General features: G+C 37.0%; 4 protein-coding genes across 6 annotated transcripts; 3 read left to right on the top strand and 1 right to left on the bottom strand.

The window, feature by feature from the left end:
• Positions 4,059 to 5,765, top strand: LOC104731054 (2-keto-3-deoxy-L-rhamnonate aldolase). The gene is made up of 3 exons (XM_010450311.2): positions 4,059 to 4,312; positions 4,764 to 5,211; positions 5,323 to 5,765. Exons 2-3 carry the CDS (start codon positions 4,765 to 4,767, stop codon positions 5,653 to 5,655), a joined length of 780 nt encoding a protein of 259 aa, XP_010448613.1. The 5' UTR covers positions 4,059 to 4,312; position 4,764; the 3' UTR covers positions 5,656 to 5,765.
• Positions 5,751 to 7,509, top strand: LOC104731055. Its single transcript, XM_010450312.2, has 3 exons — positions 5,751 to 6,235; positions 6,751 to 7,111; positions 7,201 to 7,509. Exons 1-3 carry the CDS (start codon positions 5,846 to 5,848, stop codon positions 7,377 to 7,379), a joined length of 930 nt encoding a protein of 309 aa, XP_010448614.1. The 5' UTR covers positions 5,751 to 5,845; the 3' UTR covers positions 7,380 to 7,509.
• On the top strand, positions 9,783 to 14,961 carry LOC104731053 (serine/threonine-protein kinase 4-like). Of its 3 annotated transcripts, none has more exons than XM_010450307.1 (22): positions 9,783 to 9,919; positions 10,053 to 10,290; positions 10,652 to 10,906; positions 11,015 to 11,139; positions 11,228 to 11,272; positions 11,517 to 11,598; positions 11,685 to 11,753; positions 11,882 to 12,052; positions 12,136 to 12,201; positions 12,290 to 12,358; positions 12,463 to 12,531; positions 12,635 to 12,912; positions 13,011 to 13,132; positions 13,227 to 13,318; positions 13,397 to 13,435; positions 13,521 to 13,577; positions 13,688 to 13,795; positions 13,887 to 13,938; positions 14,023 to 14,075; positions 14,190 to 14,254; positions 14,358 to 14,409; positions 14,507 to 14,961. In XM_010450307.1, the coding sequence occupies exons 1-22, from the start codon at positions 9,897 to 9,899 to the stop codon at positions 14,549 to 14,551; spliced, it is 2,175 nt and encodes a 724-aa protein (XP_010448609.1). In that variant the 5' UTR covers positions 9,783 to 9,896; the 3' UTR covers positions 14,552 to 14,961. The 3 variants fall into 3 exon arrangements, with proteins under 3 accessions (XP_010448609.1, XP_010448611.1, XP_010448610.1); XM_010450308.2 differs by having other exon boundaries at positions 9,785 to 9,937; XM_010450309.1 differs by lacking the exon at positions 13,521 to 13,577.
• LOC104731052 lies at positions 15,049 to 16,012 on the bottom strand. Its single transcript, XM_010450306.2, has one exon. The coding sequence runs from the start codon at positions 15,915 to 15,917 to the stop codon at positions 15,156 to 15,158; it is 762 nt and encodes a 253-aa protein (XP_010448608.1). The 5' UTR covers positions 15,918 to 16,012; the 3' UTR covers positions 15,049 to 15,155.

Below are 16,012 nucleotides of genomic sequence, written 5' to 3'. Positions count from 1 at the left end.
GTTATATACACGTCATCTCTCTTCGAAAAAGCCCAAGTCCAGCATAACTTATTGGATCAATGCAATTCGCGAAGGTTTTAATTACGAGACAAATCCATTATGCCGCATTTGCATACTCAGAATCTTGAGCTTAGGCTAGAAACTTTAGAAATAAAAATAGACTAGGTACTCCTATAAAATTTCTTTTATTAATTATTATGCGTGATTGTTTTCACAAAAGTAAACAGCCTGAATATGTAAAATTCATGAAATGCGTAATACATCAACTTATGAAAATATTCATTTAAATAAAGAGTTTCAATATGACAAAAAAGAAAAACTTCATTGTAAAAACTTTCATAATAAAATGATTATAGTAGATATTATAGAAATAGTTTTGACAAAAAAAAAAAGATATAATAGAAATAGTTAAGAAGCATTATTAGGCGCAATCGGAGATCGAAAACAATAACAACAACATAGAACAGCCCCGATTATGATGGCAATTGCAAGGATGATTGCTACAATCATTACGATCATACCAGGCTCCATTTTGTTTCTTTCAAGGCACCAATATATGTATTCTTTCTAACTTTATTTTCTTCTCGTGTATTCTTCTTTGTTAGTTACAAATTGTATTTATAGACATGTATAAATTTTTGTGTAACCAAATCGGAAAAAATGGAAGTTTTACATTTTGAACTTTATTTAGGAAAAACTGGAAAATATAATTAACATTTTTCATCAAGGAATATTACATTTACTCAGTAAAATATATATTAACTAGGAAAAACTGGAACGTTTACATTTTTGTTATGGTACTTTTGATTTCCATCATATGTAGTAGATTTACTATATTCAACTAGGTACTATCCCGCGGAAAACCGCGGGCTGAATTTTTTTTTGATGAAAATTTGTAATAATTTATTTTGTTATTATGTTATTTATAATGGTTTGTGATTAAAAATTTGTTGCTTATATTATAATTTTTATATTTTAAAAATGTTTATTGAAATCCTGTCAATAAAACATTTGCATGTAATGAATAAAATTATTTAAATTTTTGTGAAATCTTTGCTATAGTTGTAAAATTATTTAAACCTTTGTGAAATCTTGGTAAAAAGATATAACTAACATGTAAAAGAAATCTTATCTGTTAGTTTTTTTTATTGATTCTAACAGATTTTTTTAAATTTTCTACAATTTATTTTATTTGATGTTTCCCCTATTTTCGTTTTTTTAATTAAAAATATTTATTTAGATAATTATTTAATCTTAATTAGTTTTTCTAATGGCAATTGAATGTAATTTTTAATAATTTTAAGGTTAGTTTTATATTTGTACTTCTCAATTAATATAGTAGGATTTTTTTTAAAAAAAATATCTTAAAATACCAGACTTTTGATGACATTTATGTAATTTTGATTACACAAGCCCCGTTTAACATTTTTTGTTCTTCTCATAATTACTGCATTTTTTGATAAATATAAATACGCCACGCTTCATTATTTGAACATAAAACACAAAAGACACTTTATCATTTGTATTATGCAAATTGGGTGATTTATAATCTATCTATGTAATATAATAATGTTTGTTTTGGCCACGCAGAGGAATAAGAAGTAGGAAAAATAATTGAACTTTTAAAAATTGTTTTATAACATAATTGAACTAAGAAAAAAGCCAAATGTGGAAAATATATGAAGAAGCATTCAACTAGTTGGGCCTCAGTGGTTAAACAAAGTTGGGCCTCAAATTTAAAAGCAAAAAAAAAACACCACGTAGGTCGTCTTCACCGTGCGATTGCCCAGAATTGCAACTCATGTTTGTAGGATAATATGGAGATGAGAGTTTTCGATCGCCCTGGGAATTATAACCGAACCAATTTGTCCGAACCGAACCGAACCGAGATTTAGACAAATCGGTTCGGTTAGTGTTGCTTCGTTCGGTTCAATCGGCACAAGTTGTGCAGAGAATTCGGTTATGTCATTCGGGTCGGTTCGGTCGGGTTATCCGAACGGTTAACCGATAACCGAAAATTAAGGACACTACTATAAATTCTTTCTAAACCTAATAACCCTAATTTTCTTTTTGTTTCACTCGCAGCCTCTCCCACCAAAGAACACGAAGACTCACCACCAAACATCGAATCTTCTTTCATTCGATTCACCATTCTTCTGTTATTCTTCTTCTTCTTCTTCTTCTCCTTCATCTTCGATCTACTTCTTCTTTGATCTTCTTCTCCTTCATCTTCGATCTACTTCTTCTTTGATCTTCTTCTCTTCACCTCGTCGCTGCAATAGCCCATGATGGTTTCTTCTTCTTCCGCCTTCGTCGCTGCAACAGCTCAGACTCAGGAGTGAACTGCCGTTGTAAGCAACCGGAGTCTGAGAGAACCGCCGCCGTCTACTATCGGAGCCGGAGTAAATCGCCGCCGCTGCATGCCATCTTTTCAGAGAAAGAAGAAAACCCTAATTGTTTTATTTTATGGGTTTGTATTGACGGGCCTTTTTTGTTGGACCTTTTTAGTCTAAAATGTTGGTATTAAAACCCAAACAAAATCAAAATTATTATTGTTTTTAAAAAACGGTTATTTTCGGGTTTTTAACCTCATAACCGAATAAACCGATATCCGAACCGAACCGAACCGTATTTAATTTCGGTTAGTTTCAGTACAACTTCAAAATTATGTAAATACCCGATTACCGACTTACCCGACCCGAACCGAACCGAATTACCCGAATTCGCAGGCCTAGTTTTCGATATGCAGATGAAAAAATCAAACTTAAGAAGAGAAAACAATGTCGAGAATTAGGGATTTTGTTTTGAGAATTAGGGATTTTTGGGGAAATTGGGGATTGGGTTTTTGTTTTCTCGATTTCATTTAGCGACAAACGATGTCGTGTAAGACTTAACAGAGAGAGTTAACGACATCTTAACCCCAGTTAGTTGCTCCGTTTGCCAAGTTAACGACATGTCTCTTTGGTCCTAGTCAACACAAGCTCATGTTTAAAACAGAAAGTCAATGCAATTTCATGTTTAAGATGGCCTGTGATGAAGTTGATGATTAAAATGGCCTAAATGAGTGAGTTCATGTGTTTTATGACATTTTTCCCGAAAAATAATTGAACTTTTAAAAATTGTTTTATAACATNTCGCTGCAACAGCTCAGACTCAGGAGTGAACTGCCGTTGTAAGCAACCGGAGTCTGAGAGAACCGCCGCCGTCTACTATCGGAGCCGGAGTAAATCGCCGCCGCTGCATGCCATCTTTTCAGAGAAAGAAGAAAACCCTAATTGTTTTATTTTATGGGTTTGTATTGACGGGCCTTTTTTGTTGGACCTTTTTAGTCTAAAATGTTGGTATTAAAACCCAAACAAAATCAAAATTATTATTGTTTTTAAAAAACGGTTATTTTCGGGTTTTTAACCTCATAACCGAATAAACCGATATCCGAACCGAACCGAACCGTATTTAATTTCGGTTAGTTTCAGTACAACTTCAAAATTATGTAAATACCCGATTACCGACTTACCCGACCCGAACCGAACCGAATTACCCGAATTCGCAGGCCTAGTTTTCGATATGCAGATGAAAAAATCAAACTTAAGAAGAGAAAACAATGTCGAGAATTAGGGATTTTGTTTTGAGAATTAGGGATTTTTGGGGAAATTGGGGATTGGGTTTTTGTTTTCTCGATTTCATTTAGCGACAAACGATGTCGTGTAAGACTTAACAGAGAGAGTTAACGACATCTTAACCCCAGTTAGTTGCTCCGTTTGCCAAGTTAACGACATGTCTCTTTGGTCCTAGTCAACACAAGCTCATGTTTAAAACAGAAAGTCAATGCAATTTCATGTTTAAGATGGCCTGTGATGAAGTTGATGATTAAAATGGCCTAAATGAGTGAGTTCATGTGTTTTATGACATTTTTCCCGAAAAATAATTGAACTTTTAAAAATTGTTTTATAACATTTGAACTAAGAAAAAAGCCAAATGTGGAAAATATATGAAGAAGCATTCAACTAGTTGGGCCTCAGTGGTTAAACAAAGTTGGGCCTCAAATTTAAAAGCAAACAAAAAAAAACACCACGTAGGTCGTCTTCTTCGTTTAGATCTGTCCAACTCAGAATCGTGCGCTCCCACGACGTTTCCGACCATCACTTTATAGGAATCGCGCTTCCCTTGCGATTCCAAGCGCTTCCGGACGTTTCCGTTTCCGTTACCGTTTCTGATTCCGGAGCGGGAATCGGAGCATCTCGGACGATTCCGTGTAACGTGCTCCGTCAGTTTCACAAAAAATTCTCTGCGGTTTCCATTTCCATTTTCCAAGGTACAAGTAATAGTTAAAATTTTATGTATAGGATCTTTGTAGTTTCCTTGATTCGATTTTGAAATTTGCGGTAATAGGATCTTAAGTCTCCTAGGTATATATTAAACAAGTGATCTGAGCAAAGCCTTTTGTTTTCATCTTTACTGCTCTCAGATTCAATGAATGTCCGTTTTTTTTTTTTTTTTTCTTATGGATCAATTTTTGTTTGATTCAAGCGTACTTATTATTTCCTTGTCGTTCTCGATTCATTATAATGTGTTTGGTAGCAGTTTCAAAGTGTTACTATTTGTTTCTACGGTTGGTAACAAATATGGCCAAAATATATTTTCATCAAAATGCATGAAAGATGACTACGTACGTAAACCAATTTAACCAGCCAAATTAGGAAATGAATCATGTCTACGACATTTAATCTTCTTCTTCTTCTCTAACGCGTTTCTACTTCTCTCAGAATGGCGACCAAACAAACCTTGAAGTCACGTCTCCAAAAAGGTGAGAAGCTGCATGGACACTTTCTCCTCTCCTTCTCACCAGAGCTAGCCGAGATCGCCGCACGCGCTGGCTTCGATTTTATCATCGTCGATCTGGAGCACGGCGCCGGAGGAATACGTGATGCGCTTCACTGCATTCGAGCGATCGAAGCCGCCGGTTGCTCAACCGTCCTCCGTGTTCCTGATATTAGCCAGGCTTGGGCTAAGAAAGCGTTGGATCTCGGATCCGACGGCATTATGTTCCCGATGGTCGAAACCGGCAGATCTGCCGCCGAGGCTGTTTCGTTTTGTAAGTATCGTCCCGACGGTGTTCGCGGCTGTGCGTACTCTGTTGTGAGAGACTCCAACTTCGGATTTAACGAAGGGTATTTGGGTAATTACTCTGATAAGCTCTTCATCATGTGCCAGGTTCGATTCTCTCCCTAATCCGTTTTTGATTTTTTTCAGTATTTATTGGGTGAAACTGTTAAACTGTAAAAGAAATAAACTTTTTGGTATAATTTATGTTGAGGTTTGTAGATAGAATCAGAGGAAGGTGTGAAGAATGTGAATGAGATCGTAGCCGTTGATGGGATGGACTGTGTGATGATGGGGCCGAGAGACCTGAGTGCAAGCTTGGGGATACTTAACGATCCAGGGAACCCTAAGTTGAAGTCAGTCATGAAGGAGGCGGAGACGGCGGTTTTGGCATCTGATCCGGCGAATGGAGGAGCTTACTTGGCTGGGATGGCGACGGCTCAGGACAAAGCACTTGATCTCAAGGCACGTGGGTATCACGTGGTGCTCGGGTCAACTGATGTTTCACTGTACAAGAAGGCTGTGGTTGATGAGGTCAACGCCTTTAAGGCTTAGTAGTGTGTAGTATTGACTAGAAATAAATTAGAATGCGTGTCATTCGGAGATTTAAGGACCTAGTGTATTGTCGTTTCTATTCATAAAAAAGCCTGCCGTTTTTTTCTCGATATCGTTTTAGTGGCCACTTTTCATATCGACTCAAACCAGATAGAACTCGAAGTGTTGTTTTGTTTTGTCTTTATCAAAAATGCAATGTTTATCTCTGCAATCGCTGCCATGGAAACCAAATCCAGTGATTTCATCAGAGGTTCATCTTCTGAATCCCAAACAAGTGAACGAGTTCAGTTCTCTGTATCGCAGAACTCGAAACTGGAGAGTTAGAGGTTTATCGGAAGAGAACGTAGCTAATTCGAGTGGTGACGGCGGAGATTTGAACAAGTCGTTGTCTGGTATTGCGAGAAATCAAGTGGAGGAGCTTCTGAGCAGAGAAGAGAACAAGGGTTTGCTTGATGGTCTTGAAAAAGCTTCGTTGAGAGTGGAGATTGCCAAGAGAGAGCTCGAAGAGATAGAGAGGCAAGAGATTGAGGCGAAGTTGCTACAGGATTATGTTAATCAGCTTGAATCTAGAGCCTCAGAGGTTAGATACTTAGGAGTTATTTTTTTCGTGTAGTTATAAAGATGATGAAACTTGAGAACATTTTGATGATCTTTGTTGCTTGGAATGAGATTTTGGGAGGTTCTTTAGATTGAGAAATGACTGGTTTATCTTTATCCATTGAGTATGATATATCGCTAGGACATATTGGTTATATTTCAAGTCGAATAGTGAATATGTGCATCGTATGCTAAGGATAGGTTCAAGTTGTTGATTAGTTTTAGAGTTTCAGTCACTATCAATGGTGTTGCGTTTGTACTTGAGACCTGGAAGTGGGATTTCTCTGAGTTTGTGGGGAGATACTTCATTAGATAAGGTTACTAAAAATCATGAATTTGGTAGCATTTTGAGTTTTCGTTTTTGGTTTTCTCGTGTTTCCGATCAAAGTCTTTAGTTTGGTTATTGTAGACAGTGGAAGTTCATGTTTTTCTATCACCAAATTCCTAAAGGAAACTATGACAGAACCATGTTTCATTTGATTCACTGTCTGATTCAAGATCGCAGAATGCCAGCAGGAGATCGTCGCAGCAAGATCAATGGTTGAGGAAGCAGAACGTGCCTTGTCTTTAGCAGATACTGAGGCAATTGGAAGTTCAGAGAAAGGTTATTCGATCAATAAAGACAAGGAGAGAATGGAATCAGCAAAAGCAGCAGTAATCGCAGCTGCGGTTGGGACCATTGCGGAAACCCCGTTTGGTCTTTCTCAGGTCTCGAGCATCGAGCAGCTAGTTCTTCCCCTAGGAGTAGCGTTTGCAAGCTGTGCATTGTTTGGAGTCACGTTCAGGTATGCAGTCAGGAGAGACTTGGATGATAGTCATCTCAAATCAGGAGCTGTTGCAGCCTTTGGGTTTGTGAAAGGTAATAAGAAACACTTTGGTTACTGTCTTTGATCCAACTTGGTCTTTTTTTTTAACATCTGTTGTTGTTATTGTTGTTGTGTGGTTAAGGACTTGGTATGTTGAGCAGAGGACCGCCGTTAGAGTTGAGCTGGGAAAGCTTGTTTTCACATGGCATAGACGGCGCCGTTTTGGTGTCTCAGAGTGTTTTGATATTTGCGTTTGCGTCTATAGCTTTGGACTTCTGTTTCAAAATGAAGCTCTTGAGACCATTTCCTAGCTCTGACTAGATTGATTTATAATAGAACAAAGCAATTTTAAAATTGTAGAAATGAAACAATGAAATCTTCTTTGAAGGCTTTTTTTTAATGTAAATTTTTATTAACTGGTTTAAAATGTAAATCTTTCAGGTTCACCTTCCATGTTTCTGTTTTACGTTTGCAATTTATATTTTTACTATACTAATTAGAGCAGAGGACTTTCAGTTTTGCCCAGTCCTTTAAAGAAATGGTTGCAATGTGTTTTGTGAAAGATCAAACGAAATGACCAACTGCTGAAGCACTCCTGTTTCAAACACACAAAGTCTAAATACTTTAGGAGTCAAATGGCAATGAGAGTTTAAAACACAAGCATCTTTGGTAATTTAATTTTCGCAAGCGATCTGTGATTGCACTATCAGTAGTTTGTGTTCATTGGTTCCATCACATAAACCTTGTTCTTAAATAGTTTGTTTCTGTTCAAGCTAATTGATGACGATGATCTAGCTGAGAGTAAGGAAGATGAAGAAATATTCTGTGCACAATTTAAGGCAAGTAATCTGTAGATAAAAACCACAAATAGGCATCTATAAAAGTTCACTTCTATAATAATCAAAGTCTGGTGGTCTGAATATATCTTGGAAAACTTCTGCAGGTGAATAACAACATCTCTGATCTGTCCTCACTTCTACACTCATTTTGGTTTTATCATACATTTTGCTTATATTTACATATGTTTTGCTTATTTTTTTTGTTAATTTAGTTTTTCACATTATACAATATATGTGAAATGTTATGTAATTGCAAAATTTTTAACAGTGAAATTAGTTGAAAATATTTAGTTATATGTAATACTATTTTAGTTTTATGATGTGATAAAGTTTTACACCAGTTATATTAAATTTGAAGTAAATAACTTTTTTTTGAAGTAAATAGAAAATAAAATGTATGTAATATACATATATGTATATATATATATTTTTTGTAATTTGTTTCTAAAGAAGTGTAGAGGCGTGTATACAAAAATATGTTTACTAAATGCTTTTCTTTTCTTGTTAACCGAAGGTTGAAACCGTGAAAGGGCTGAACAATATCCACGACATTGTCGCCGTTGAAGACGTCGATTGCATCACCTCTGGCCCAAAGGATCTCAGTGCGACACTGGGACTACTTCATAACCAAAGGGATCACTTTTGGTTACTGTTTTCGATTCAACTTGTGTTAAACGGTCGTTTACGTTAAACAAAATAAAAATAAAAATGGTCGTTTACGTTTGTGATAGAAATTGTGTGTTTCCACAAGCATTAGGGAAAGAAATTGTAAAAGAAAAAGAGTTGATTTGTCTTGTTATATTGTGTGTGGAAGTGTGAGCTGGAAAAGATTTCCCATCCTTGTCTTGTCCCGCTCTTTGGTTGTTTTTTTAGATTATATATGATTTGCCAGTAATGGAATACTTAATTAACTGTTTGATTTACTCTAAATAATTAATTATTATTAATCTCTGACCTGTATTATTTTGGATCTCTCTATTTTGTTTTAAATCTGATTTTTGTTGTTGTTGTCGTTGTACGAGTGTGGTTAATAGGACTTGGTATGTTGAGCAGATGACCGCCGTTAGAGCTGAGCTGGGTTGCACATGACATAGACACGGCGCCATTTTGGTGTCTCAGAGTGTTTTGATATTTGCGTTGGCGTCTATAGCTTTGGATTTCTGTTTCAAAATGAAGCTCTTACGACCATTTCCATTTTGGTCAAAAAAAAGAAAAGAAAAAAAGAGACCATTTCCATTTCCTAGATTGATATTGAACAAGCAAATCTAAAATTGTAGAAATGAAATCTTCTTTGAAGACTTTTTGATGTATATTTTTATTAATTGGTGTAAAAATGTAAATCTTTCAGGTTCTCCTTCCATTTTTGGGATATTTTCCAGTTTAACTTTGTATTAAAAAGATTTTTTACAAGAATATTAAAATCATTGTCAAATGTCAAGTCACTATTAGGTCATCTCCAGCTTGATGATTACTCAAAAAAAATATTTTTATTAATTTGTTTTTTGTTTTTTTCCAATAAATTGATCAATAGAATAAGGACATCTGTCACTTTATATATAAGTACCGTTTCTTCCGTCACTCGCCAGAGAAACGTTTCTTCTTATTTTATCTTCTCTCTTCATTTTATTATTTTTTTAATAAGAAACGCTCACTGCCCATGCCCTTAGTCACTCGTGAGAAGTTAACCAGAGAGGTAGATGGGGTCAAAGCCATTCCTAACCATTCATTTATTATACTTAATACACGTGTAATAATCTTAGCAGCTTACCGATTAACCACGTCAGCACAAGAGTTGTTTTTTTGTTTGTCTTTCTACTTTCTATCGCTCTCAATCGCGTTTGTCGTGGAGGTCAACTGATCAGAAAAAGAAACAATAGGCCACAGAGATAGTGAAAACAAAAAAAAAAAAAAACAAAGGGGGAAGAGAGGAGAAGATGAATTATTTTTAGATTTTTATATACTAAAGAAATTAAGAGAAAGAAATTAGTATTCAATTTCAATGGGGTTTCGACTTGTTCTCGAGTAAATTTTACTTACCTAGTCTCTCTCTCTCTCTCTCGTTCCAGATTTTTTTTTGTGTATAATTCAATTTGTATCTAAAGGCGAATTATATACTGGTTTTTTTTTTTTTTTGAATTGAATTGGTGGTATTCAGGGCGGTTTTAAAGCGACGGAAGAAGATGGTGGGAGGAGGTAGTAGCGGTGGTGTTGGTCGTCGTGGTAGTGGTAGTGGGAAGCAGCAGAGAGGTTACTCTTTGAATCCTAAAGACTATAAGTTGTTGGAAGAAGTAGGACATGGAGCTAGCGCTGTTGTTTATCGAGCGATCTATCTCCCTACTAATGAAGTCGTCGCTATCAAATGTTTGGATCTCGATCGTTGCAATTCCAATCTGGTTCGTTTTTTTTTTAGCTCCTCATTTTTGAGATATTTTTGTTTAGGTGTAGATTTAGGGTTTTGTATCAGATTTTTTAGAGTAGAAGTTTCGAGATCATGTGAGAGTTGCTAAAATAAAGCTTGGAGAGGACTAAGACTGATTGTTCTGTTTTGTAGAGTTTTTGAATCATCTTATTAGTCTTTAGATGAGGAACTTAGTATTTACCTATATTCTTAAGCTAGTTTAGTTATGATTTTCCCACTTTGTGTCTGTGATGAGAGCGTGATTAGATCTGTGCTTCATGTTTGTTTTTCTTTTTACTTAGATCACTTTCTATGTGAATTAATGAATGTGTGTTTGGTTTTTTTGGTTGTGTTAGGATGATATTAGGAGGGAATCGCAGACGATGAGTTTGATAGACCATCCCAACGTTATAAAGTCGTTTTGTTCATTTTCTGTCGACCACAGTCTTTGGGTCGTTATGCAGTTCATGGCACAAGGTTCGTGTTTGCATCTTATGAAGACTGCCTATTCTGACGGATTTGAAGAGTCTGCTATCTGTTGTGTACTCAAAGAAACTCTTAAAGCTCTTGATTATCTTCATAAACAAGGCCACATTCATCGTGATGTTAAGGTTTGTTTGTATAAGTCAAACTTTATATCAGCTCACTTGACTTTCTTTATATCTAGCCATCCATATAATGTATTCAAATTTTGATTTTTTTCTTTTCTTTCATCCAAGGCTGGAAACATACTTCTTGATGACAATGGGGAGATTAAGCTTGGCGATTTTGGCGTTTCTGCTTGCTTGTTTGATAACGGTGATAGGCAGCGTGCAAGGAACACATTTGTTGGTACTCCTTGCTGGTCGGTTTATCGTGCTTCTTTCTTTTTTCACTTTACCATCACGCTATATTCAATTTCTTACATTTAAAACTCTTGTTTCTGTTTGTAGGATGGCACCAGAAGTCTTGCAGCAGGGAAATGGATACAACTCCAAGTGAGTTTATACTTTAAGCCCAAATGATAGATAAATCACTTAAATTTTCTGCTTGTTTTTCTTCTCTTATATAGAAAGTAGCTCACTTTGGTTTGCATGTTTAGACAACTTGTCAAACTTGTCTGCCTCTAAGCCAAATGCATATTTTGCTTGGTGATGCATATCAAATACTGTTTATATTGTGGAACAAAGAAATGCAATAATAGCTTTATTGGTTGGTTGTTCTTCTGTCATTCCTTAACAGGGCTGATATCTGGTCATTTGGTATAACAGCGCTTGAATTGGCTCATGGTCATGCACCTTTCTCAAAATATCCGCCCATGAAGGTCTTTAATATCTCTTTTTCGGCTTATGTCTATTATTTGTATCTATTAAAATGGTTCTGATTCTTTTTTTTTTCTCCTGGTTTCAGGTGCTCCTAATGACTATTCAAAACGCACCTCCTGGCCTTGATTATGATCGTGATAAGAAATTTTCTAAGGTACTCGTGTTCTTTCTAGGTGTATTCTTTATGGTGTTCTAGTATTGTTGGATTTTCTCATGTTTCTGTTTTTCGTCTGCAATTTATATTTTTACTAAACTAATTAGAGGACTTTCAGTTGTGCCCAGTCCTTTAAAGAAATGGTTGCAATGTGTTTGGTGAAAGATCAAACAAAAAGGCCAACTGCTGAAAAATTGCTGAAGCACTCCTGTTTCAAACACACGAAGCCTCCAGAGCTTTCTGTGAAAACGCTATTTTCCGAATTACCACCTCTTTGGTCACGTGTAAAATCTCTTCAGGTTAGCCTTGTTCTTTTTGTGTTTCAGCTTTTTTGTTGAAATTTTCATTTTCCTACGTTATTAAGCGGGTTGTTGCATGACAGGCGAAGGATGCTCAACAGCTTGCATTAAAAAGAATGGCCACTGCTGACGAGGAAGCTATATCAAAGGTGACAAATCCCTTAGTTTGAACAGTTTACCTAAATACTTTATGAGTCGAATGGTAGAGTGGATATAAAACAATATTTTTGATGTCAGAGCGAATATCAAAGAGGAGTGAGCGCTTGGAATTTTGACGTCAGAGACTTGAAAACACAAGCATCTCTGGTAATTTAATTTTCCCAAGCGATCTGTGATTGCACTATCAGTAGTTTGTGTTCATTGGTTCCATCACATAATCCTTGTTCTTATATTGTTTGTTTGTGTTCAAGCTAATTGATGACGATGATCTAGCAGAGAGTAAGGAAGATGAAGAAATATTATGTGCACAGTTTAATAAGGCAAGTAATCTCTAGATAAAAACCAGACGTAGGTATCTATGAATGTTCACGTTTTTAGTATCAAAGTCTGGTGGTCTGAATATGTCTTAGAAAACGTCTGCAGGTGAATGACAGAGAGCAAGTATTTGATAGGCTGCAACCATGTGAAAACATGAACGGAAAGGAAAAAGCTTCCAATACTGAGGTGGATGAACCATACTGCGAAGAGAAATTCACTTTCATTACAACTGCTTCTTCTTTAGAACGACTGTCACCAAATTCAGAGCATGACATTCCCGAGGCCAAGGTTAAGCCAGTAAGACGCCAAAGCCAGAGTGGACCACTTACAAGCAGGACCGTATTAAGCCACTCGGCTTCAGAGAAAGGTCACATCTTTGAAAGGTTTGACATTTGCCACTTGTTAGAGACTGCACTTCATATCTGATTGCTCTTTATTTAAAAACTTTCAAACAATCCAACTTATAGTTTTCATCTGCTAGATCCGAGACTGAGCAGCAGACGGCACCAACAGTCCGAAGAGCACCTAGCTTTAGTGGTCCTTTGAATCTTCCAACCCGTGCTTCTGCAAACAGTTTGTCAGCTCCCATTAAATACTCAGGAGGTGAGCAAGTGAAATTGTCAGCCTTCGTGCAGCTTAGTGGTTTTATTACTTCTATTGCAGTTGAGTTAAAGAGTGTTTTGTCCATCTTGAATAGGATTCCGTGATTCTCTGGATGATAAGTCAAAGGCTAATCTGGTTCAGAAAGGACGATTCTCAGTAACATCAGGAAACGTAGATCTTGCAAAGGTTGGTAACTTGGTATTTGATTGACTGCTATATGTTATCCTACTCTTTGACGTTAACTAACCATACAATATACTCTAGGATGTTCCAACAAGTATAGTACCTCGTCGATCTCCACAGGTTGGTATCTAGTCTTTGCTTACTAACTGATGATTTCTCCTAACCTAACGGTATTTACCTGATAAATTATACACTAATTTTCCAGGCGTCCCCACTCAGAAAATCTGCAAGTGTGGGTAACTGGATGCTTGAGCCCAAAATGGTCAGTTTGCCAACACCATATAAAGGGTCCTTCAAGTCATTCATTAGTAGTTTTTTATTTTACTACGGGAATGTTGTATCGTAGTCTTAGTATTGTTTTCCATCCTGCAGCCAACAGTTCAGCCTCAGACCATCAAGGAGTTAAGTAGCCATCCGACGTCTTCCACACTCATCATGCCTCAACTTCAACATCTATTTCAGCAAAACTCAATACAACAAGTGAGGAGAACATCCATCAAGACATGAGACTTATCTCTTATTAATTAATTAGCAGGATGTTAACTTCCGCAATTGAACTATTTCGATGCAGGATCTTACTATGAATTTACTGAATAGTATACAACCCGCGGAGGCAACAGAAGGTAGACAATTATACTTCAATCTACTGTGACGTTATAATTAATGATGAAGTCTATTCAGTAACAGTACCTTCATCATTCTTATAGGTTCTCATTCTGGAAAGTTACCACCTTTGCCTCGCTCAGACAGTAATGGAAACGTAAGTTGATTTTTCGTACATGTTCTCAAAAAGTTCATCAAAGATGTTGCTCACAGCTGTTTAACTAATGTGACTATGTTACTTCATCTACTCCACCTCTTCCTTGGATTACAGGTTGAACCTGCGGCTTGTGAGAGGGAGAGGTTACTACTTAGCAGTATCTCTGACCTCCGTGCTAGGTTAGTCCTCTTGTTCAAGCAAAGATTTTGTTTTCTAGAGAATGATCTAGTCTAGTCTTTCTAATTGCATCTTGCTGCAAGCTTTAACTGCCAAAATTTTCAGGCTGGACGACTTAACAGAGGAGCTCGATATAGAGAAATCAAAATACAACCAAGTAAGTTAAAACACATTCTCAACTAGTTAAAACTTAATAATCCGCTTGTTTTGTTCCATGTCATCAAGCAATTCTTTCTTTTAATGTCTGTGTACAGCTGCAACAGAAACTGAAAGCATTCACGGGTCGCGAACAAGTGTAACAAGAAAGGAAAGCGACACTGGAAACACTAAACTGCACAGAACCTTTAGGAGAAGGAGTGAAGTCTCTTGTGGTTATAACAGTGAGAAGCAGACAAGAGACAGTGACACAAAGAGCATATCGATTTCTCCAGTTTGGTTCCGTGTAGGTTTCAGACGATGACGAAGAAAACAAGATCTGCTTCTGATGTAAACTAATAGTTAAAGACAGACAACAGAAACGAATACACAGAATAAAAAGGGAGAAGAAAGTTCCTTTGGGTCGCAACCCCTTATAATTTACTTTGAATATATTATTCCCACGTTTTGATCAATTTTTGTTTTCTTTGGTTTGGTGTGTATCATCATATTTTACTAGTAAGTAAAAGCGTTGGACCCTTTGTGTATTTGTAAATGCAACTTGATTGACATATTGTATTGTATTACTCATCAGATTCTTAAAAAAAATCTTCTGAATTTGGCTTCAAATTAAACTAGAAGGTAGGTTCATTGCTGTATGTTCAAATAAAACGGATCTTTGTAATCAAAATCATGGGTTTTTACATTATGTTCGAACGTTATTGTACAATTAAGTTAAACTGATTTTTTGATTACACAAGAAAGAAACTAGAAGAAAGTTCTTGTTGTTCTTCTTCTTCTTCGACTTGTCAAGGTTTTGGTAGAGGCTTTAGACACCAAATAGCCAACACCCAAACACATAACCCAAATCCCCAAATCAACGGCCCATCCCATTCCCTCCGTCTCAGACTCCATCTCAGCCGTCCATTCCACCTCCTCCCACTCTCCTTCTCCGTCGTCAGATTCTCCGGCGCTACACGTGCAAAAACACAAACCGCCGTCAGATTCCTTCCCTTCCCCTCTCTCCTCCGGTATCTCCTCCAAACACTCGAACCCAATCCTCTGCTTCCTCCTCCGTCTATGTTTCCTCGCCATAGTCGCCGTCGCAACGTGTCCCTCCGCTGCAACAACAACCTCTGCCGTCCCTTCCTCCTCCATCTCACACTCACACTCTAGCTTCCAGTTCTCTCCTTCGTCTTTTCTGAAAATACCTTTGACGACCCTCTCCTCGCTCATGTAAACCTCGAAACGGATCCCATCCCAGACACGAACACGTTCCCTAGACCCGTAGATAACGTCTCCTCCTTTGACGACCCTGTGGAGGGTAACGAAAGCAGGGGAATCGGGTCGGATCTTGGAGCCGTCGAGCTCGAAAGCAGCTTCGTTGATTCGAGGTGGGTAGAGAAGAGTGAGAGAGTCGGGTAAAGATTGTCGGGTACTGGTGGGTAAACCAGTGAAGCGGACGTAGAAAGCTTTAACCTTTAAGCTCTCTTTCTCGACATAACGCTCGAAACTCGTCGATCTACACATTTCTCTCTTTTGGGTTTCTCTTCTTTTTCGTTTTACGTTTAGTGTCTGAGCTAATAAAATTTGTGAAAGAATCGGCTTTTATTTTAAGAGGGAAG

Source organism: Camelina sativa, chromosome 12 (genome assembly GCF_000633955.1).
Source record: "Camelina sativa cultivar DH55 chromosome 12, Cs, whole genome shotgun sequence".
Classification (NCBI taxonomy): Eukaryota; Viridiplantae; Streptophyta; class Magnoliopsida; order Brassicales; family Brassicaceae; genus Camelina; species Camelina sativa.
The sequence above is the reverse complement of the archived record's forward strand: the minus strand, read 5'-3'. Positions and strand labels throughout refer to the sequence as shown.